This window comes from Watersipora subatra, chromosome 3 (assembly GCF_963576615.1).
Source record: "Watersipora subatra chromosome 3, tzWatSuba1.1, whole genome shotgun sequence".
Classification (NCBI taxonomy): Eukaryota; Metazoa; Bryozoa; class Gymnolaemata; order Cheilostomatida; family Watersiporidae; genus Watersipora; species Watersipora subatra.
Window position 1 is genome coordinate 4996367 of NC_088710.1, and position 24948 is coordinate 5021314.

At 36.8% G+C, this 24948-nt stretch overlaps 2 protein-coding genes across 2 annotated transcripts in view; one reads left to right on the top strand and one right to left on the bottom strand.

The window, feature by feature from the left end:
• The first annotated feature begins 178 nt into the window (after positions 1 to 178).
• On the top strand, positions 179 to 6433 carry LOC137392021 (uncharacterized). Its single transcript, XM_068078607.1, has 5 exons — positions 179 to 283; positions 2504 to 2594; positions 3374 to 3716; positions 5814 to 5962; positions 6139 to 6433. The coding sequence occupies exons 1-5, from the start codon at positions 236 to 238 to the stop codon at positions 6282 to 6284; spliced, it is 777 nt and encodes a 258-aa protein (XP_067934708.1). The 5' UTR covers positions 179 to 235; the 3' UTR covers positions 6285 to 6433.
• Positions 6434 to 6709: 276 nt separating this feature from the next.
• Positions 6710 to 24948, bottom strand: part of LOC137392020 (5-oxoprolinase-like) — a 31778-nt gene continuing 13539 nt past the window's right edge. Inside the window, exons 13-30 of the mRNA XM_068078606.1 lie at positions 23643 to 23731; positions 22961 to 23189; positions 22651 to 22792; positions 20818 to 20930; positions 19485 to 19548; positions 19268 to 19405; positions 18491 to 18601; positions 17969 to 18070; positions 17698 to 17878; positions 13927 to 14036; positions 13117 to 13191; positions 12812 to 12958; positions 12351 to 12451; positions 9956 to 10139; positions 9795 to 9869; positions 8998 to 9241; positions 8067 to 8164; positions 6710 to 7006 (exon numbers count right to left, since the gene is read on the bottom strand). Of these exons, the coding sequence (XP_067934707.1) occupies positions 6869 to 7006; positions 8067 to 8164; positions 8998 to 9241; positions 9795 to 9869; positions 9956 to 10139; positions 12351 to 12451; positions 12812 to 12958; positions 13117 to 13191; positions 13927 to 14036; positions 17698 to 17878; positions 17969 to 18070; positions 18491 to 18601; positions 19268 to 19405; positions 19485 to 19548; positions 20818 to 20930; positions 22651 to 22792; positions 22961 to 23189; positions 23643 to 23731 (2341 nt within the window). The 3' untranslated portion in view covers positions 6710 to 6868. The remainder of the gene's footprint in view (positions 7007 to 8066; positions 8165 to 8997; positions 9242 to 9794; positions 9870 to 9955; positions 10140 to 12350; positions 12452 to 12811; positions 12959 to 13116; positions 13192 to 13926; positions 14037 to 17697; positions 17879 to 17968; positions 18071 to 18490; positions 18602 to 19267; positions 19406 to 19484; positions 19549 to 20817; positions 20931 to 22650; positions 22793 to 22960; positions 23190 to 23642; positions 23732 to 24948) is intronic.

Consider the following 24948-nt stretch of genomic DNA (forward strand, 5'->3'; position numbering starts at 1 on the left):
TAGAGATATAACTGTAATGTATCTGGACGATATTATTAGAAGTTGTGTCCTCTTTGTCTGAGACAACTATTGGGAAAACAGGTTTAAATTAAAAATAGTTCTTGACATAGCAGCAGTATATAAAAAGCGGGTTAAAGTCACACGCACGCGACGTTATTATTTGTTCAATTGGTTTCGTGTTTTACGCTAAACGAAGTTGCTACATACGTTGAGTTGATTTATAAATCTGTATGAAATGGCCAAGAATGGTTTTGCTCAGAGGATACAAGATGCTTTAGCAGAGGTAAACATTTAGTCAACTGTAATTGTGCACCGTCAGTTTGCATGCTTGCTTGCTGCGGTGTCGTGATACTCGCGACTATGAATGTAGGTGAATATAGGTTGAATCCGCTGTGAATCTAGGTTTTGATTCGCTCATCGTTTTGAGAGCTGAGACGGGAAGTGAGCTTTAAGATGTAATTAACATTATCCTTTAGTCTCATCGTCAGTCTTTGATATGTATTCATACACCCGTGCATACATACCAATCCATACATCAATATTGGGAGTGCAAAGTGAAACTATTTTTACAAACATTTAATTCCATTTTAAAAAATTCAAGATTTAAAATTCATTATGAAAATTAGGTTAAGGAGATATATTAAAATTGGCTTATAAGAAATGCAACCATTGAATAACATTGCCCACCAAATTCATCGAAGAGGAGTCGAGACAAAATGCTTTCATTTAATTACACTAAATTTAATAATAACCGGTGAAGTGTTACAATGGTCACACAACTACCACACCTTGGCAATTCTAATTCTACAGATGCAACTTTCGGAATATTGCATGACACCTTTAACTAAAACACTACATGATATGAGAGTATGGCCCTAGCAAAACCATTAACAGTTCTACATAAAGCAGAACTGTTAAATAGACTGGCTACAACCCTGATGAACTAATGCAGAAGCAATGCAAACTAACATAAGGTAAAAAGCCATTGTTGATAGTGTTTGCTAAAAGCTGTCGCAAGTAAGTATTGAGCTTAAATAGTGCTTTGCTTAGCTGTTAGTATGGCTTCGGCTTTATGGATATCAGATACTAGCTTGCAGCCTACTTTCCAATTTTTTGTAAACTCCTAAGATCATCTGTTTACCAAATTTGACTATACATTACTACCAGGAAACCAGCAGTATAACTAGTGTGTTATTCTTTACACTTGCACGTACATGGTAACACGCCTAATTTAGTTTGCACTTCAGACTTACACGCACAGCTGCTTAGGCTAAATCAGCTTGCAATAATCATGTTATCATGATATTTATGATAACATATGTGAATCATGTGGCTACGCATGTTATCATAAATATCATGGTAACATGCAATAATCATCAACATTCAATAATCATATCATAGGCAAAAACAAGAGGACCACCTTCTTATCATTAGACTGTGTGATGTAGCCTGCAAAGATACTAAAATCTTTGTTATACTTGAAGGCTCTCTACTTAAGATCACTATTATAAATTAATGCTGAAATTCTTTGTGAGCACAGTAACGTTAACAATAAATGTTAACAGTAACGTTAACAATAAATGTTAACAGTAACGTTAACAATAAATGTTAACAGTAACGTTAACAATAAATGTTAACAGTAACGTTAACAATAAATGACTATAGTCCAGTCGGAAAGGTAAAGGGCTTGTTTCTAAAATAATAGGTTTTTTGAGTTTAATCACTGCAGAAAAACTGTATAGGCATTGTGAAACTGGTGCTTTAAGAATTTTGTTGGTATATTAAAGATAGAAAAATTAAGTGAGCAACTATGCCTGAATGAAAGTTGTGTACATTTGAACCAACTGTAAACCAACTGTTCAAACAAACAACTGTCGAAGAATCCTAATGCTAAATCTAAATTCAGTTAAGTGGAGAGCTCTGGTCAAAGAGATACTTGGTCAGCATTAAAATCAGCCTTGCCAGCTATAGCCTTCAGTCTTTTCATTTCACTGCCAATTTTTTATCATTGAATTCAAAGCTTCACAATGATCTGGCGATCTTACCAAACATTTGAGCCTTAAGATTATGCCAATTCCTTTCACACTTTAGTAAGTTTTTAAAGAATAGGTTAGGCTAATACGGCTAAAGGAATAGTTTAGGCATTATATTTGCAAGGTAACAACCAAACCAACAGATAATCGTTAAAAGTGCTAATGTATGCATTTTGATTACTTGGTGAATTGTTGCAAAAAAAATTAAACTTCTCTTAAAGTTGCAATCAAACCATCCGTTACATTTCTATGAGTAATACAAAATGGTTCCATGTTTTGTGTGGTGGTTGCTTTTTCATGATGTATTTTTAGTTGCCTTTCTTTTTGTAATCACTGTCAAGTATGGGCAAGTTATCTTTACCTCGTTTTTATCTGTATCATCATCCTCGAACCGCATATAGCTACATAGGTAAGCTTTATAAAAGCAAAACTAAAAAAAAATTGGGTGTAACTCAGATATTATGTCGCAGGCAGCAAGTTATGACAAAGAGGCAGAAAGATTCCTGGAGCAAGGCAAGCTAGACTATGTTGAAGCTGTATGCTGTCACAAATCTGCTCAAGGTAAGCCATTTTCAATTGGATCACATCTCTGGCTCTTGCTGATAGCCAAGGTGGTGTATTGCAAACTTTTGTGTTGCAAGTGATGTCTAGTGGCTGGTGCATTGCTGTTGAAATCATGTGATATGTTTTATATCGCGACTATTAGCACCATCTGTTTAGGATAGAGTGATTCTCATCTTCTCTTCCCAAAAGTTATGAGTCTATCTACCTAGCATTATTTCCAGAATTTTAAGCTCTTCGGAGTGATGTGCCAAATTAATAAACAAATTAAGAAAATATTCATAGCTGGTCATTTTTGCTTATCGGCTTTTTTGTCCTCACAAGCGTAAACTTGTAAATACTGACAGGGCTCTCTATTCACTGTAAAAACATATAACTTGGCGTTTTAAATACGATTTCATCCGAGTGCCACTATATTGTCAGTGCTAAAGCATGTCTTGATAACATAGAATATTTCTTCTCAATGTTGCCATTTTTGGGCAGTGCTTTTAATGTAATGTCTAGTATCCTGTGTAAATAATATGTTCAATCCAAATTTTGTTGTCCAAACGTCGATGTTCCTTATTGAATTCTGGACACCTTTCATAGCATCCTTTTGCTTCAAATAAAGGAAATGTTTCTCAATCTTTACTAACTTTTAATAAAGTCCTATTAGGAGTTTTTTTTTTAAATTTTCAGATGCCATTTGGAGACATATTTTGAGTGCGAATACATCAAATGAATTTTACCAGTGTGCTCATGTAATATGCAGTAAGTTATCCATCAACATTCCTTTGAAGATCTGCTGGAGAAGGTGCTGAGCTCTGTCTCTTTGGAGGAGCAGCATGTGATGATGCTGTGTTCAGTTCAGAGGCCTTTTCTCAATGCACTCTATTCTCACCTCGAATATCACATCAACAGACAGAGTGAGCTCATGACCACCGACCAAAACATCACCAAAGAGATGAAAAGAGAGTTATATATTAAGTCTGTGTGTGAGAGGGCGGCGGAACATTCATCTCTGCCTGCCAACAACAGGACATTTGAGAGGCAGTTCAGTGATCAAGAGGACTTGCTCAACAGTCTAGATGAACGGTGCAGCCACGCCATATCTGATCTGCAGGCTGAGGAAGGAGGGCAAAGGTGGGTGTAGTATTGCTTCGTAATGGTCAGGTCTAAGTATTTATCACGCTATCTGATAAGTAGAAATTCTTGTAGATATTCTTGTATTTATTTTGTAGTGACAATTGGAGAACAGATAACTCCATGTTTACGATCCTTTTGTTGTAACTCACAGCTTTAATACTTTGAAGCTTACTTTTGTACATATATACAAGCAGGTCCCTGATCATTAACAACTTTCCATCGACTGTGAAAGCACTTGGAATACTTCCTTTTCAACTAAATATCACTGTGAAGCTTCAAGCTTGTCGAACTTGATGGGAAAACAGAAATCAAATAGAGTAAATAGTGTTTATTTCACTCTTCAAAGAAGGGATGTTTTCGAGGTAATGGAAGAAACATAATGAGGAGCCTACCTCGAGTAGGATGTAGTTTGTATATGACTAGAAAGACAAAATAGTTTTAGTGTAAAGCTTTTTTTGCTGAGGAAAAAAACTTTTTAGCTTCGTTCAAGGTTGATTCTTCATTACCAAAGATTCCACTCAGTGTGTCATTAGAAAATAATATTCAGCAGCCATATTCGTTTCTCAGTCGGTTAGATTTGCCTTCAGTATTTTGGAGATACCTCAAAAACTGATAGTCCAATCAACTTGAAACTTTGGAATTCGACTAAAAGTATATTACACACAAATCGACCCAAATTTCGTAATCCTTTGTGAACCTGAAAAAGAAAAACGCAAAACTGTGTAGCCGAGTTTACTCAGACGTAGGACCAAGTGGGAAGATGATTCCCCAAATTATCGCGGGTCAAGGCTTAAAAGTGTTAAATCTGCTACCATTTCTTCTAGGAATAAGCTGACAATGTTGATGAGGGTCCTCATGAGTAGAGTTGTTGGTTTGTCAACAAAAAACAGTTTCAATATACTGAATAATGAGCTAGTTGAGCTTGCCACAGCAAAAGCAGTCAAGGACGAGGCAATTGCATATTTGGAGTTATTATACATATTAGAAGCAGGCCGGTTAAAATTCTGTATTCATTTGCTTTTAATCTACTAATTGAAGCCTTGGGGAAACACATGTGATATAAGTCATAACTCAGCTCAAAATGGGAAACACATGTGATATAGGTCATAACTCAGCTCAAAATGGCATTAAAGATAATTAATTTCAAAGTTAGCACTGTTGATTGTTACGCAGTTGTTTATTTACATATTTAGCTTATAAACAATCTTATTTCTTCACACACCTAAAAGTCAACTCATCTTATATTACTTGACATAGCTAAAAGTCAACTCATCTTATATTACTTGACATAGCTAAAAATCAACTCACCATCTTATATTACTTGACATAGCTAAAAATCAGCTCACCATCTTATAATACTTGTCATAGCTAAAAGTCAACTCATTATCTTATAATAATTGTCATAGCTAAAAGTCAACTCATTATCTTATATTACTTGTCATAGCTAAAAGTCAACTCATTCACTAATGAAACTGAAAGTTCTAATGATGTCACTATAAGAATCAGACAAAAGTTAGAGTGTTTGACATTGATGGCTAATTGGCCGAATATTTGTCATATTATTTTAAATATGACAAATTTACTTAAACAGGATGGATAAATATTTGTATTTATATGTGTAAATACTTGTATGTACATATGCACATTTATATATATGGACATATATTTATGTGTATATTTTTGTATATGTAGATATATTAATACATACGCCAATTAGTAATTATTAAGTCGAAAGGTTTAAGATACACGAGATCTTAACTTACAGAACATAATCCTTGATTTTTATCGGTAGGTAATGCTCGTGAGCAAAGTTAAAAATGTAATAAATATAATTCATTTGCATGTTGGAACCCCCAAAAAGTAGTGTTGCAAAAAGTATTTGCGTATGCTGAACTCTAAGGCTCCAAAACTCGAAATCGAAACTCGCTGCACTGCGGTTAAATATATAAACGAACAAGCTTGTGCTATGGCCGACATCAACAATCATCTGCATACCACACAAGTCTGTAAATAGGAGAATGTCTTCAACAAGTATTTGCTCTGATGAGTAATGTGTCCCATTGGACAGGATTAAACAAGTGCACCTTTTGGCAGGTACTTGCAAATGAAAGAGACAATTGACAAATTGAAGACTAAGAATGCCCACTGCAAGCAGCTCCTTGATGGCCTTGTCACAGAGTATGCGCAGCTGCAGGAAGAGCTGAGGATTGCTGAAGGAAGAGAGTGTGGTCAGTTCATTAAAGGTAAACTTGGTGCCGCGTTGGCATTTTGCTAGTTTCGTGGCTCTCAAGTCTGTCTTGTCTCTTTTCTATGATAAATACCACTCACCATAATCAGCATAATCACCATGCTCATCAAAAAATACAATGATTGTCCAATGTTCACCATAAGCTTTTACTAATGCTATATCCTTTTGTAGAAGCAGATCAAACTGAAACTTCTGTGATTAGCAGAGATGAGCTCGTACATCTTCATCCTCGTCAAGGGGTGCGCGATGATGGCATCCAGTTTACACCTTTGGAGACACCACCGGTGTTTGACATACCTGACAACCTGGATCTTTAATTACGCGTCTTTATACATTTTATTTATTCAATAATTTTGTATCGCAATTATATACCTACATTTTGAGCAAAGCTAATTTTCTTGTGTTGGTATTTCTGGTAATTTAATTGGTTATATAAAAACCCAAAAGATTATATGGGTTCACAGAGGAGTATGGAATTGCATGGCAATGAGAGGAGTATACATACAGCCAAAGAGTGATTAACCTTCCTAGTAGAAGTATATAAACATGACCTAGGAGAGTAGATGTACATGTGAGAAGGATAACCTACTTAGTAAAAGTATATAAATATGACCAGAGAGAGTTGATGTACAAGTGAGATAGATAACCTTCCTAGTAGAAGTATATAATCATGACCTAGGAGAGTAGATGTACAAGTGAGATAGATCACTTGTTCAAAGCAATTGAGAAAGACATAGCTGAGCCATTAAACTATTCAAAGATGCTTCTGCCAGTAGATGTATTTTTGATCTCAAAATAAGCTTTCACAACTGCTATTCTCATTATTTCATGAGTTTATCAAAAGGCCCATAGCCATGTACTGTGAGCCAATAATAAATTTAAAAAAAAACAATAGTTTACACTATGCTGACTCCTGCAATCTTCTGTATGTGTAAACGCTGCCTCTTTGTTGTAATCCACATGATTTATCTTCCTTAATTTCAACATCACCGGGCTCTCCCCAACCGCCCCCGCCTGGTGTTTCCATATGTAGTGTGTCCTGTACAAACAAGTAGATGATTAAAAACTAAAGCCTCTATTGCATGCCTCTCTACCAAAATAGCATTTTTTATGACTCCAATTATTATGATCCTTTGTTCATCTTTTCCTTTTCACAAAATGCAGTAACCAAGTGAGAAAAAATGAGTGAAAACAATAGTGAAATATTATTTCCGTTGAAACTGAAGACACACATGAAATACTTGTACAAATCTGCCATTTATTTCATAACCCTGACGTAACAATGCAAAATTGAAAAGACAGCTAGGCAAATGTTTATTACATGGTAAATTTCCCTTGCTTGGTCTTCAGGTACTCCTAGTATCGTTCAAAAACATAAGATTATGCAGATGTCTCTATCGGTGTTAAGCTACCTTAGAATCCGCTACCAACTGGTAAAAAGAGTGAAAGATACACACCCGATCTACTATGACAATAACTACAGGCTTCCAATATCTAGTTGGACTCAGCAAGCAACCAACCAGATGCTCACGCATAACTACAGATTGTTGTTGATAGTCGAGGGAAAAATTTCTCAATAGCTAAGTTTTGTATTAAAATCGAATAAGCAACCTTTTCAACGGTTGGATACAGCAAGAGGTCCACAAATACACCGAAGGTGTGGTTCAGTTGGTAGCTACCATTGGCTGTACTATGATGAATTTTCCTGGCCAGAATGAAACTTAAATAGATTATCTTAAACTAAAGAGTTGATTCAACAACTAGCATAGCGGCTTATTAGCACCAGTTGCATATCGCAATCACATGGAGATTAAAAGAGCCACGCTGGTGATAAGATTGTCGGCTCAAGCAGATATGTAGAGGGAATTTGTGAGATTAACCTCTTACCATATCCGGTGCATTAAAATGAAGAAGGTGCTACTACAATACACAGACTATAGGTTTACCAGCTACATTAAACATTACATGTACTTAAAAAGATTGACACATTTGCAGATGACGCTTTTGGTTGGTTTATAAGTAGAAGCGAAAGCACTTATACTCTGTATTTTATGTCAGATATAAAAAGAGTTCCTAGATATCGATAAACATGATCCTACCCCTGGATATACAGGGCAGCCATATTTGCCACCCAACTCAATGACCGCACCATCTTTCTTGATTAGCAAATTCTGTCCTTTCCTACCATCCAGCCCACCTAAAATTTCAACTCACAGTTTTGTCTAGCATTCATAACTATCGTGCATCCCCACATTGGGCCAATTCTAGAATGCTAAAAAGTTACCAAACTATGGGGTCCAGCTTATACACACGCAACTCTGAAAGCAAACGAAATGATATTATGCTAACTTAATTTTAATGACTACAACTCGGACCTCCATTAACAATAATAAACATAACAGTCATGGTTACAACTATAATTAAATCTTTCGCTACCAAATAATTCACATGCAAATATTTTACATGGTGCAAATAATTTGTAATAACATATAAGTTGTAATAACATTTGAACAAATTAATTAGCATAAAACTTTACATCATCTGATGCCATAAATAGGTCTCAAATGTATTGCAGAATGAGTTCAAACATTTTTTTGTCCTCTTCATACTACCATGGCTGACAAGTTGAGCATGTTCTAAGTCAGACGAGTTACCAATCTACAATTTGTGAAACCTATGTAGCTGCAACGCGTCTAATCATCATGAAAAAAATAGCTATAAAAAATGTTCTTGCAAAGCGAAACTAAGGTCAGTGTGAGATACAAACATGTTTTCATTGGCTCAACGCAAACAGATGAGTGTTTCCTTTCGATAAGTGGGGACACGATAGGCTAATTATATAACTTCTCACCAATCAGGAATGTTTTGTACTAAGCCTACAAAAGCGTCTCCACTTTCACAACCTTCTCCTTTGATAGGTACGCTTGGCATGTTCCAACTTATTATAGGGTCGGCTTATATGCAAGATAGGCTTATTTGTAGGGACAACTAAAATGCAAAGAGATTTAGAGACAACCCCAAGACAATTACCTTGCAGTCCATATGGAGAAAACACTCTGCGCTCTGTGAGAATAGATAAAACCATTTCCTTGCAAAATGTCAGCTCCCTCAGCACGCCATCACCTCCTCTGTATAAACCTTGACCTCCTGACCCTTCATTAAGATAGAACTTGCTCACAAGAACGCTGTAGCGCCGTTCTACTATCTCAGGATCTGTGATGCGTGTATTTGTCATGTGTGTATGCACTCCACTTCTGCCTTGCCAGCCCGGGCCCTACCATAACCAGACATCAATCATAAAACTGCCTCACTTTTATAAGTTCTTCAATACCATAAACTAAATTTTCAGTTCTGAGTAATCACAGAAACCAAATGACTTGCCAGCATAGTACCAAGGTGAGCTCAAGTAACAATGAACTGCCAGTAGCCTTTGGCTAGCCTGAGAGGCACTAAATACAGTTCTTTGTATCATGGCAGATTTTTTCCTAACAATATTACAACTTGGAAACATCCAAAATCATTCTATTAACATGAGCAAAATATTACCATAGAAACTTGGAGTTTTCTCCAAATGATAGGATAAATTCTATTTGTTTGAAGGAGTCCTAATAAATTTGATTGTAAGCATTTACTGATAGTTGGCCAATGACTACGGTTTAAAGAAATTGTCAAACAATATTTCTGCTTAATTTAAACCCTTTATTGGGTAAAGAACAAGGGAAGACTATCCCTGCTCAAGTTAAAACCTGGATGGATAAAAACAAGGAAAGACTATTTCTGCTCAAGTTAAAACCTGGGTCGGTAAAGAACAAGAGAAAACTACTCACTGCGCCAGCACCACCTGCCACTGTTTCATAGTAACCAGTGCTTCCATCCCCAAAGGTAACATTGTTCATGCAGCCCTACAGTTATAGAGCAGACATTAACAGACATCATACAGGGTGTCAAACAATCAAGCAATCAGATATACCCACACACTTGTACTCACTTGTGAAGCAGCGCATACGTTAAACGCTTTGAAAATCACATCAACAATCCGTTGGGAGGTGAGTACGTTACCACCGACAACGGCAGCATCTTCTTCAGGGTCAAGAATGCAGCCAGGTGGTATGATAACTGTGACAGGCTTCAAGCAGCCTTGGTTCAAGGGTATATCTCTGCCCACCATACATCTGCAATGAAATGCTAGTGCTTAGAGCGGCTGAATTAATGACAGGCTAGACTAAAAGAACTGTTATTCATATCAGCAATTGCAATTAGTTGAAGATTCTAAAGATGCAACTAACTTGTATAAAACTTTACTAAATCACCTTATTAACATATAGTATTGTACCGAAGAATACACTAAAAGTATACCAAAATACAATTACATGCAACTCCCATAACAGCTGCTTATCTATGATTTATCATAGACAAATGTATTATATCTATTTACGCTTGTATTTACTACATGTGTTTACTTGTAGATAATATGACAAATAATACAGATATTAAAACATAAATATTTATAGCACAAAATAAAACACTTTCACAGAATACAGAGAAATAGGGCAATTTTTAATTTTTGAGGACTGCTCATCTAAATACAAAACTATCATTTGATTAGGAGTTATGTTCACATTAATTAAATAATGCAAAGACGACCAGTCCAATTTTCATCAAGTTTTTTGTGTTCAATTTTGTTTATTGAGCAGTGACACAGCTTTTACATACCTTTGAGTATAAATTTTAATTATAAATGAACATGATAATATATTTACTATATAAATAAAATGACATATATATTTAGAAGTAACAATTGCGTGTTTATAAGTAGACTAGTGGGAAAGTGTTAGAGACGTTGGAATGAACTTTGTAACAGTGCATTGTTTTTACTCCTTGAGCAAATCCACTAATGAGGGTCTAGTGAGGGTCCATTGATACATAATAATACCCTAATACATAAAGCTATTGTTACTTCTATTTGAGCTTAGATATCTCTCTATGCAGATGTGTACAGATGTTTTGATTTCCTTTCTGCAGATATTTTTATTAGCAACATTAAAAGGTAGTCCAAGAAGAAATGGCTGAATGAGCGTTTTTTATGGGTGACTCTTCGTTCTATTACAAGGTTGTATTTGCGTGGAGTTTGGTGACCTCTGACCTTAGGAGGCATGTAGTTAAGGTATATGTGAACTCGATAGAATAAACTTCCTTTGAATTTAATGAAGTAAGACAATCGAAATGGTGAAATGAATATCATTTCATTAAAGTTTTGCAGTTGGGACTACCATTCCAATCTAAAGGGTTGTAAGATTTGAAGTTTGTCTGCTATCCTGCATTCTTTATTCTGAACATGACCTCTAATCATATAATATATACCGGCACGTACTGCTGGAAAGTTCAATATTTCTCCATGCTCATATGATGAGCACTAAATGAAAAAGAGAAAGCTATCTTCATAACCCTTCAATACCTTCTTCCTATTTCTCTAGCTACTAGCCCATATCTAGTGATTCTAATACCAAAATCTGTTCCGTTTCTCCTTTCTGCAATGTTGAATGCTCATCTACACAGCCTGTTGACTGTTGATAGTTTACTGCACTAGAATAGCTATATGCTGACCCATTATTCTCAACACTAACCTGCAAATGTGAGGCTGCCGACAAGTCAGCATTAACTGCACTAACCTGGATGCAAATAATCACATGACAGCGGTACGTAATTATAACTGGTAATTCTTTATCTGTTTAGCTAAAATTTATCCTTAAACATGGAACAGGAGAATTTTATAAAATTCGTATAGTAATAGCTCGATATTAAAGCCCAAGTTAGATTCTGCCCAAGTGTTTAACTACTGCTGGGTATGGCCTTCTCAGCCGCCTATTGTAACACGTCATCTATGCGCATACAGCAAAAATTAAAAAACTAAACTGCTCCAAAATTTTAGAGCAACTACAAATAATTGATTCTGTATGCAGTGCTTTACTAATACTTAAAAAAAGTTGAATAAAAACTAAATTAGATAATCAAAACAAATTTTGCTGACCTTCAAATGCTGCAACATTACGCAAATCTGCCACATGCTGATTCTGATACAAGCCAAGTCTGCCACATGCCAATTCTGACATTAGCCAAAACTGACACATTGTTAATTCTCAGATTAGATGAATCTGACACCTGTCGATTCTGATGTTAGCAAAATCTGACGCGTGTCAATTATGGTATCAACCAAACGTGACAGATGTCCATTCTGATATTAACTAAATCTGTGACAAATGCCAATGCTTATATCAAACCATTAAAAGTGTACCGATTCTAATACTTAAAATTTTTAAAATGTAGCAGTTAATACTGCCTGGCTGGTTAGACTTGGATTAAGGAAATGAAAACAAAATACTAACCTTAAAGAATAAATGACAGCTGAGAGAGTGACAGCTCGAGGAGCATTGCAATTACCAACCACCTGTCTTGCTGTGCCGTCAAAGTCAAAAACCGCTGTACCCTGCACATTAATGAGAAACAAAGCTAGTAAGATCAAAATCATTTTTAACCAATGTACCAAGTTGTGTTCAAACTCGTTTTCTATAGTTTTCAATTTTGCATTTAAACACAATCTTTGGAAAGGTAGAAGATTTCAAAGATAACCTTGGTATTATCTAGTGAATCGGTGAACTAGATTAAAACTAACATTGGCACTATCTAGCGATGCAGTGAGTTGGATTATCGCTAACCTTGACACTATTTAGCGAGACACACAGAGTTGCATTAAAGCTAACCTTGGTACTATCTAGCGACACAAAGAGTTGGATTAAAGCTAACCTTGGCAATATCTAGTGACACAGAGAGTTGGATTAAAGCTAACCTTGGCACTATCTAGTGACACAGTAAGTTGGATTTTGCTACCATCATCCATAAAATCTTCAGCTCTTAGAATATTTGTCCCCAAAGTCTGCATGGTCTCTGCCGCTACCTCCTTCAGCATGTCTCGCACTGCCTCTTCAGCGTTATGCTGTTGAGAACATGAACGATTTCGGCTAAGAACAACTTCAAATGGCAACACCACAAATTCCATTATAAATAGGGATTCAGCATTCTTGAACAAGTTTGACTACACGTAGCCAGTCCGATAAATAGTGAGGAAGAATGCAAAGAGGAAGGAAAGCTGACCTGAATATGTGCCATGTAGGCCTGTACTAAAGGTAAGTCATACTCCTCAATCAGTGATGTGATCAACTTGATGCCCTACAAAAGTACCAAAACTTCCATCTACATTACATACATAAAAGCTACTACAACAGCCAGCCGTATTCCTGCGTTAGTCTGAAATTGCAGGAGTCAGGCTAAAAAAGACTACAGTTGCCAGTAGATGACAGAAAGGAATTGTTTTCAATCATTTCCATATTATATCATCATCATTAAAGACGGACTTACACAAAATTTTAGTAGATTTTATCAGAAAGTGTCGGTATTTTTCTATCATTTGCAATTATTTTTGATGTCTAAGGTGATCTGAGTGCCAGGATGTTTCTAGATTAAAATTGACAAAGCTTGATCGTGGTTTAAAAGCTATGACATATTCAGTGCCATCAGCGAGACCTTAGTAATCTTAGACTGAGTGTTATCTCTGCAGCCTGATAAACTCAGGCAAGTTATGAAATACTGTAGATGAACCTCTTGAAGTCCTCTGATATTACCTACTGTGAGAAAAGCTCCTCTCCAACACGCACACCGAAGTTAAAATTTTCCTTTATTTAAATCTGTACACACGACAGGCTGTTACTTGACCACCATATCAAATTAAAGAACTTTTGACAACTTCTAAAAATTCCTGACTGCCCCTAGTCAGTCGAACAAGCAATTAATGTTTAGTAGAGCAGTCTTGCCTGAGTCATTTTTACAACCTAAATTACATATTTAAGATTTTGATGCTGCAGAGACAAGTCTTAATTCTTGCACATTTATGTAATTTTCAGAGACCTTTTGGTTAGCAGCCACTTGTGCCCGCAAATCACTCAAATTGTCTGATAGGTTCCTCGTTCCTGTACATCCTGGGTGTTGGGCTGGTGCATTCAGTGCCTCCGTTACCTCTAATAAACAGAGAGAGACTATGAGTGCAGTGCACATACTTGGGCTACACGATGCAAGCTAAAGTAGGAGTAACCATCTATTTGAAGAAGTGTAGATAACACCAGGCGGTAATGGTTTTCAATGCTATTTAATGGTGTCACATAGCATTGATAACACCAGGCGGTATCGGTTTTAAAATGGATACATAGCATTGATTAAGCCAAACAACACTTTGCACTGCAAAGAGCATTCATCATGGTAAAAATTAAAAGCTTTGGCTACATCAAAAATTAAGAATTGTTTTAATGACTAAGTTAATGACTTGGGCTATAGCCTAAGTTAATGACTTGGGCTATAGTCTAAGTTAATGACTTGGGCTATAGCCTAAGTTAATGACTTGGGCTATAGCCTAAGTTAATGACTTGGGCTATAGCCTAAGTTAATGACTTGGGCTATAGTCTAAGTTAATGACTTGGGCTATAGCCTAATTAATGATTTAAGCTATAGCCTAAGTTAATGACTTGGGCTATAGCCTAAGTTAATGACTTGGGCTATAGCCTAAGTTAATGACTTGGGCTATAGCCTAAGCTAATGATTTGGGCTATAGTCTAAGTTCATGACTTGGGCTATAGCATAAGTTAATGATTTGAGCTATAGCCTAAGTTAATGATTTGGGCTATAGTCTAAGTTAATGACTTGGGCTATAGCCTAAGTTAATGATTTGAGTTATAGCCTAAGTTAATGACTTGGGCTATAGCCTAAGTTAATGACTTGGGCTATAGCCTAAAGCCTGGTTCCCATATACAGTCAAACATGGATAACTCGAACTTCACGGGACCGAGCAAAAGTGTTCGAATTATCAGAGCGTTCAAGTTATCAGAGCACTGTCACAAGTCCATGTATTTACTTATTTATTAGTAGATAAATGTACATATACAAACTATAATATAAATCAAAAGCACAAATGGCTTGTTTCAAATTAAATGCTTCTAATGTAAAGTTTAAAGCGTTTTTATCAAAAAGTATAGAGATTTTTCTATCACTTGAGATTGGTTTGTTGTTTGAGGTGATGTTATTGCCAGGACGTTTTTTAGATTGACATTGGCAAAACTTGATCGTTGTTGAAATGCTCAAAAGAAAAGACATCTTTTTTTTTGAGCGTTTCACCCATGATCAATTTTGCCGATTTTTCTTGAAGTTTATGCAAAGATTACCTTACTTTACCTGGGATTCGTTAAGAGCAACACTCCGAGGCAGTTCAATTAAAAGTTTTACGAGGTTTTACGGTACATTGTATATCACTCACGCTTTTTGAATAGATACTTATTGAATGTACACACGTATTCTGTGTTTAGGTCAAACGATGAATAGTTTTTTTTTAGCTAAGACAACGTATACGTTTAATTACAACAATTTTTAAGACGTTTTAAACATTCAACATTCTGACGTTGAGTCAACACGGAATCAACGTCGGAAAACTATTCATCACGGGCTAGCCGGGTCACGCACTCAAGGATTTTCACCACGCACATACAAAACAAAAACAACATGCTGTTTTTGTTTTGTATGTGCGTGGCGAAAATCCTTGCGCGCGTGACCCGGCTAGCCCGTGCTATTCATCGTATAGCAGTATAAATCAAATTTCACTAAACCTTTAGAAAAGTCGTTGACAAAAATATTTTGCCGATGGTGGTAATAACGACGCTTATGAATTACGAAAAGATGAGGTTTACCTCTATGGCTTTGAATAAAGTGCTTTTCTAAAGCGATAACAACCGTTTCGGTAGCCGTTGGGCAAAAAAACAGTTCGAATTAACAGTGTTGAGTTCGAGTTATCTATAGCAATTTATCATTACGTGGGAACGGACCAAAGAAACCGTTTGAATTAACCATGTGTTCGAGCTATCCGTGGGCGAGTTATCCATGTTTGACTGTACGTTGCAAAGCGCAGGCAACAGCACCGCAGGCTATTAGTGGTGAAATGGGAACCTACGCGCCGGGGACCGCCGGTAGTTGCCGGCGGCATTGCAATAATTTAGCGCTGTTCAAATTCCACAAAAAGCCGCAGGCAAAACTTTCCCAAAATGCACTGTACAGGTGAATATCACCATTATAGAAACGGCACGGCGAGCGAACATTTTATTTGATTCCGCGACTATGTTTAGCGATAGAGCTTTATATGTGAACAAATGCCGCCGAGCCTAGCGTCGCAAGCGTTTTGCTGCGCAAGTTACCACCGGAGTCTCGCCATCGATATGGGAACTAGGCTTAAGTTAGTGACTTGGGCTATAGCCTAAGTTAATGACCTAGGCTATAGCCTAAGTTAGTGACTTGGGCTATAGCCTAAGTTAATGACTTGGGTTATAGCCTTTTCTTAGCAATAACAATATAACTTAGCGCTAGGACACTACAACTGAGTTTGTCACTGAAATCCTTGATGAATGAAATGACCGACTTTTTCAGTTTCTCCACCTGCAATGCTTCACAAACTGTGGCAGAATGTTGCTTGTGACATCACCTTGCACAGCTGTTGTTCAACACTAAACCTTCATTAGTCACCACTACTACCTTATAAAAATAATTGCCAGCCACTAAACCTAAGCAGAATTTTATGGTATTACTGGGAGAAAAACAACAGCTCATACATTTTATTGGACTAGTTAGACTGTGAAACTATTAAGTTAGCAAACCTACAAATAAGAGACAAACTTTAGGATCAAGAGAGACAACTCTGTGCCTTATCCTTGTTAATACTGGTGGCTAACTTAAAGTAAACTAAACTAGTAATTTTAGGTGTTGTTTTGATACTATAATAACAAAATTGCTAACAAAAGAAATATCGTTTTCAAATTATCATTGCAAAAGCTTTGTGTTTTTAATGATAAAATTGTCTATAAAGATGGCCGACAACGATAAAATGACGTCAGGAAAAAACGAAGGATTGGTAAACTCTGATAAGTAGAATGTGATATGGTCTTATTTAGTGTTATTTCATAGAGAGTAAATAATACAGAGTTGTCATTCCTTTGTAGTAACATTTATTTTTTTGTAAAAGTCACTATCCCTTTGAAAAATGTTTTTGCAAGCTTGTTTCTATCTAGTTTTGTGCTATCTATCTAACTATCTATCTGTTTTGTGCACAACCTACATGTATGTAGCTAGGGAGCTAAGAGTACGCTATTGATAGTAGATTAGGTTATTTACCAGTATAGCTACATAATAGTAGTGACTGATGTTTGTGAGCTTTGTTTTAAATTAAGATGGGAATCTATTAACTTCTTTGGGGCTAGCTTATGTAGTGATGATTAGTTGCTTCCATATTCAGTGATGAACTCAATTTCATTTCAACAACATAGTATTTTACTAATGTGAATATGATGATGATGTGAATATAATAATGTGAATTTTACTAGCGAATCTTCAAATGTCACCAATATTATGAGTTGAAAGGATAACAAAAAAGTGTCTAAGAAAAAGATTAAGCAAATTGAAATCTCCAGATTTTCCCGCTTTTCCATGCACAGGGTGATATTACACACAACCAGTATTCAAAGAATGAAAACATAGGGTATGTCGGATGTTCATTCTATGGATAAGGCCAAAAGTACCTCCTCCTAATACTCATCAGCTCTATTGAGCAAAATGAAAAACAGCTGTGGACTATTGGGTGGGTGCACGCACCTTTCTCTTGAAACTCCCCCTCCTTAACAAGCTTGAATGTCTTAAAGACAGCGCCTTCCTCATAGATACTGGTTGAGTTGGGAGGCATAGAGCCAGGAGTTTTCCCGCCAATATCAGCGTGGTGGCCCCTACTGGCAACAAAGAAGACTGGCCGACTCTTGTCATCCTCTGGTCGAAATACCTAATCATCAATACAATCATACAAAGGCTACGGAGAGCGTTAGCAGCAAGCTTAGCAGGAACAGACAACTTCAATGCCGTTAGAACTTACCGGGGTAATGACAGTCAGGTCGGGGAGATGACTCCCTCCAGCTTTAGGGTGATTGCTGAGTAGAACGTCTCCTCGTTTTATCTCATCCCCCAACATTCTGATCTAAGTGCAAATGATCATTAAGTAAAAATTCCTTGAACTCACTAATTGTGTAGACCTATTGAAGTTAATTTATTGCAAATATTTAAACATCTCTGCTGTTACTGAAATGCATCAGTAATAAATCAACAAATATCAATAAGTCAAATGCGCAAAGAATACCCACCCCAGCCCCTTCCCCACTATTCCTATCGCAGTTAGAAATAGAGCATACTGTTAACTGTTAGTTTACTTGATAAAATGAACACATATTACTCAAATGAATGAACGACGGAGTGAAGGAACAGTTCCCTTTTAAAGCTAGTAAATGTAAGAAGCAGCTATAGTGAGAGTAGAGACAGGATAATGTGAGTAGAGTACACGAACAGAATATCGTTGTTAAATCAGATGTGAAAGGTTACTTCTGTAAGTTAGATCAATTACCTGGTATTGCACTGTTTCTTGCATAGCTCCGAGGTGAACAGGGATATGGGGTGCATTGGCCACCAGCCCGCCCTCAGGTCCAAACACCGCGCAAGAGAAGTCCAGTCTCTCCTAAACCACGTTAACTTAATATAACACCTAGCAGAACAAGTCACAAGGCATTCAAATGTTTAGCATGTTGTTGGCCTTCTAGTTGGGATAGACAAATGAGCCACAAGGATTGTGAACAGAAAAGCCTAAGATTTGTGGAAACATTTACTAAAATATCAGTTGCACAGGCTAGCACTGAAAGCTATGCAACTGAAAATGGAAGTAAAAGAATTCAACAAAATGAAGTGTTTACCTTTACTAAGAGTAAATGTAGGACAGCTTACTATAGGTTGAAATTTTGGATCCCTTCTAATATTTAATATGTAAAATACAGCTTTTAGATTGTCTATTCTAAAAAAATGCTATAAGCATTTTAATTTGGTACTTAAAATGAAACAAGAAGCGGTTGACTAATCACAATCAATTTAAACCATGACATAGCCGTGTGTAACATCGTTTTGTAAAAACCATGTTATTATTGGACCATTTACTAGCTAGCCTCAACACCTAAACTAACAGAAAATTTCCATTTAGTGTGATTAGAATGAACAATTCTTGAATTAGTTTCAAGAAGCCCTTAGAAACATTCAAAACCCCGTCACCCATGAGCCAAAAAACTGGTGCTTTCATTGTGCACAGACTCGTTTAGTCCAGCGAAATGAAGGAGCAGCATATAAATCATGGTACCTTAATGTTTGTAGAAATTGAGGTACGCTGCAGAACACGCCCCATCTGTTCAGCTATACTCATGAATCGATGGGAGAAGATAGCCAGTTGAATTGGATCCAGTTCTTGGCCAATACTCACAGAGCTCAGAGAATGCACCTGCAAGGACCATCAGTATATTGATTAAAACATACAGCATGAAAACATAAATCAACCATAGAACTACCAACAGCCTTACCTCTATGTGAATATCTCCTTTTAGAGTAATGCTGGCCTTGCACTGAGGCTCCACAAGAATTGTGCTACAAAATAAAAAGTCAGCACATCACACGAGTGATGCCCGTCACCAGCGTATGACTCAAATTGACAATAAATCCTTAGCAGAAGTTTAATAACAGAATAATAGAGTTATTGAGAGTCGATCTATGAACTGTAGCTGACTAACCATAGGTCTAAGAGTCGGTCTGATCCGTGTATAATATGAAATGTATAATAATATGAACCGCAACATTAATTGTTGCATAAGCGTGAAAGGGTGCAAAATCAGAGAGGTCAGTCAGCACAATTGATATGTGACCTGTGATTGAACCTTCATAATACTTTTTAAAATTTGAGAATAAACAAAACTCCTAAGGTTTTAATTTTTGAAGGAAGCTCCAATAATATATATTCTCAAATGAACAAAGGGTCAGTAGACGCTTGGTATTGGTAACATTCGAGATTTTAACCGCTAAAAATGTTGTGCAGGTTCTAATGCTAACATATCAGTTTATTATGTTATAGTTTAACTTGAAACTGTTTGGTACTGAAGGTTGCGCACCTCTACTAAATTTATAAGAGGCAAGCAACCTAAACTAAACCGCTGCCACTATAAGTCAATAGTGATACATAATTAGGTTGGTTAATGGCGTTATATGTGCTCATCAGTTACTCATCAGAATGTTTCTTTAGCATTACAATCATCTGGCAATTAATAAATTTTGGTTCCATGTGATCTGTGTAATGAAGGGATATGACTCCAAAATACTTCTGCAAAGGAATGACAACTCCTGATAAGAGTATCTTTGATACGTGGAAAAGAATGCTAAAAGCATTGCTACTCATTGAAAAGCACGCTTAGCGAACATTCACATCGATTACCACTCAGCTGACTAGTGAACTAGGGGTATAAACTAGCTACTTTCTATAGCAATTCTAAAGACAACACGCTGGCATGTTGCCTTTGATGAGCTTCATTAATACAGCTACATGGTCCATGGACTGAATGTCGGTTTTACTTGTATCAACCATTTTTATGTTAAAGTTTTAAATTACACATGACCTTTCTGACCTTTCTGGCAGTAAAAAATTAACCTGGAATAATAACTGATTTTATGAAAAAGATTTCAGAAGCAAAAAACTGCACTGAATGAGGCATAAATGGTTGAAATGCAACTTATGCTGTCAAGACGGGGAATCCAGTTTCGAGAAATGCTTCTAGCATGCGAATAGTATAAACAAGATTTAGGAAATAGAACATTGACTATCCTTAAAAGTTCCTTAACGACTCTTAATCTCTGTGAAATCTTCACCTGTTAGCATCAATAATGATAGCAGGTCCTGAGAGAATCTGCCCTGGCTTTAGATCTCTGAACAGGTAAAGTGATGTGTCATGGTAGCTGTTTCCAAAGTAGCAAGGTATTACCTGCAGTAAAGCGATGCTCTACACAAGGCATCATAGTATCTTAGACAAACAACACTAAACCACCATTCTAGGACTGAGAAGGATGTAAGCTAGGTTGGTAGTACTGTGGGTCAATTGTATTGACTAACCTAGAGTTACCTGTTCAGGGAATTGTCCACTCACCCACATCGCACCTTCATGGACTGACCATCTACTTTATTGCAAGAGTGTCCACTTATGATAACACTTACCCATCAACGCAGTTATAACATATTAACACTGCTACAAGAGAGTGCTGCAAATAACACAGATCTCAGAAAATCTTTGGATGCAATGCAAAGGTTGTGCAAGACCCTAGAACACTACCCAAACAACAGTTGATAATGATAGCAACAGAGATTTGGTTGGCAGCCCTGAGTCAATGATATTGCTGACAGAGAGCAACTAAAGCTGACACTAATGGCTTGACATAAAGTAGCGCTGTACATATTTGCAGCTGTTGATTAGAAGCTGAAGTTGAAAACAGGGATTTTATTGAAAAGACTGATATCGAAAACTGTATTTCGTTAAACTCTGCGAAATACTACTTGAGCCTAGCTGAATAATCTTTAAAATTTGTTCTATTAAACTCTATAAAATTCTATAGGCTCTATTAAACTCTACTAAACTCTATTAAACTCTATAGACTTTATTAAACTCTATAGACTTTTTTAAACTCTATAGACTCTATTAAACTCTATAGACTCTATTAAACTCTATAGACTTTATTAAACTCTATAGACTCTATTAAACTCTATAGACTTTATTAAACTTTATAGACTTTATTAAACTCTATAGACTATATTAAACTCTATAGACTCTATTAAACTCTATAGACTTTATTAAACTCTATAGACTTTATTAAACTCTATAGACTTTATTAAACTCTATAGACTTTATTAAACTCTATAGACTCTATTAAACTCTATAGACTCTATTAAACTCTATAAACTATATTAAACTCTATTATACTCTTAAACTCTTGATAAAAACAAAGTTCCGGACTGTTTTGCTAGCTCTAGTGTTAAAAACAGTCAATTCTCCATGATTTTACGTCCCACTTGATATAGAGCGGCCGAAAATAGCTTTTCAGCACACAGAAAATTGGATAATCGCTGTTTTCTTTTCAAAAATACAAACATAAGAGTCAACCAAAATGCTCTAGTGATAATAAAAAGCTGTAAGTACTATTCTTTATGTTTAGCTGATGCTGACTACAAAGAACATGACAACCAGCGCAAAGCTGCTTCTTTCACAGAAACCTCAGGACTCATTAGTATCAGCAAAGGAAAAAGCATAGCCTTGGAGTCAGCAACAGAGAGCGGGCAATATGACCCAAACAATTTCCTTCAAGGAAAAACGCACAGATCAATACTTCCAACAGCTTTTGGAAAAGCCTACCAAACTGTATACCTAAAAATTCCAGTTCAATTTAGAAGTTTATAGACTATTCCTATAGCAGACGCCTAAGCTGATTGGCTAATTGAATGGTCCAAGACACTTTGCAATATACCTTTTCCTCTTGTTCGTCAGCTAGCACAAATAAATCCGTTTGTCTCAGCATTGAGATTATGACAGAGAGCGTTTATGTCGGGCTGTATCTTTCTAGGTAAAAGTTAGTAAAACCTAGTCGGATCTGTAATACCTGAACACTGCATCTGTCATCTCGACAAACATCTAACAGCCTATTACAACATGGTACCTTAGCAGGCAGAAGAACTGAGTCGCTGTCAACGGACAGGTCGGGCTCCTCTGGTGATATGCATTTGCCAACACCTCTCACTCGTATGTCATCTACGATAATCTCTCTGTCAGCTATGGTGAAGCCAAACTCTGTTTCATACCTGCAATTGCAGCGAGGAAACAACTTCAGTTGCCAAATGAGCTCGCCGCATCTGCCAGCACTGACATGTTCACATGATCCGCTCTTCACCAGAGGATGGCATAATTTGTTTTATCTTGAAATGGAGTTACATAAAACATGTCAGACCACTTTACATACAGCAACATACTTAAACAGGAATGTAGAGAGGAAACCGTCATAGGTCATAGGCTGTGTACCATGTAGTTTATCATCTGAGGTGGGTGGGGAGCACATGAGAGCGCAGTCTGTGCCCTTATAACGCAGGTTGAGGTAAACTTCGTAGTCTATGCAGTCACTAGAGAATCCCTGATTTAATAACTCTTTGCATGTGGCTAGCTTGAGTGCCGACACCTCAGCCTGCACCCTATCAAAGTTTTCTGTAAAATAGCCCGGCAGGAACACAGTTTATAACTGACAAGACAGGCCCACTCTAGTCATGCCCATAAATCAACACTTAAACCAATGATGAAGAGGAAGCTCATATTAGGGGGAGATAATAACCAAGATACAGAGTTGGACACAAAGATATTGCCGATAGAGAATAGAAACAACAGTTTTATCAAGCCAATATAGCGGGTGTCACTACATGTGTGAACAAGATGGCGACCAGTTCGTGTGTATTATATTTGACCATATTGACCACATTTTGAACCATATGCTATCAGTGAAGGTTGTCACATGCTTGCACCATACGCTGCCAGTAAAGCCTGTTAAACACTCAAACAGTGAGAAGTTAATAATTAGTAGAAGGCTGCTGAAACTGTGAAACAAGCAAAACAGTTAATAGAACAATTGACACTCAGTAGTCAGTGGGAGGTTGGAAGACTTACCTCGTGTATAGGCTGATGCAAAGGGTTGCTGATGCTCTGATACGACATCAGCGAGTGCCATGCCATATGCGGACAGTATACCTGCATATCTGTAAGTTCAAGGAATAAGGTTTTACTCGTACCAAATGGGCATCAGCAGTGTCTATAGTCGTTCCAGGCTACTTTAAACATCTTAATACACCTGGTGCTGCCGAGAGGTGAGAATAGCGGATAACATGGAAAAAACTAGTGATGTCTTGCAATATGTATGCACATAATATAATAGCAAATACATGTAAGTACAGATGTTAAGGACGTTAAGGATGTTATTCTCAAATCAGCAAAGAGAATACATAAATTGTATTTCATACGAAATTTTGTATACACGATTTTTACCTGTATTTCGCAATTGATAAAAAAATCTCGATTGCAGAGCGTTCAAATCAGCTTTCTCTGTACTTTGCTGAGAAATGGTCAAAAACGCACAAAATCACATTCACATCAAATCAAAAACCGATATCTCTTTTAGATCAAAGTAATCTTTACTATAATAAGAGTCGTACCCATCCGTCCGAAGCCACAGTAAGAGGTTGGGAAAAACAAGCCATGTGCAGGAATAGAACTTGGATACTCTGATTATGAGGCAAGCGCACTACCACTGGACTACTCGATCACCTCGCTGCATCATGGAATAACTATGTATATACTTATTACATGTGACGATCTCTCACGGCATAACAGACCGCTAGCGTACTAGTATATTATAATACCTCCAACTTAAAAGAGGTCCTGTATTACCATTTCAAGGTACAAGAGAGTTAAGTCATCCCTGTACCTAATAAATGGGCCTGGGTAGAGTACTGATAACTCCATAACAGTGCTCTGATAGCATAGCATTAGATGTCAAGCTAGTACCTCTGGAGTCCTCATGCAACTGCCAGCATAGATTAGGAGAGTCATTACTACATAAACACTCAGATGAGGCGTCGGCTAGTACACCCTACTAAACGCACTGCCAGAATAAACTCTTGGGCTAGTCCTTACTGTCAAACATCTAGCTCACACCAAAGTCAGCAAATAGCATATTTCTCTTGTGTTTGTTCAATCTATAGATAGATCTCAAAGTTAGTGTGTCTGTTATAATTACCCGAGCAACACTGGGCATTCATTAGTATATTATAAACTAAGTGTATCACTCAATATATTATAAACTAAGGGTGTGAACAACAGCATACCATTTCGTATGTCATAGACTGGAAGCTCAGGCTTTTGGTCAGAAAATGATGCTTTTTGTTAGAATATTACACAAGCTATAGCATACTGGCCC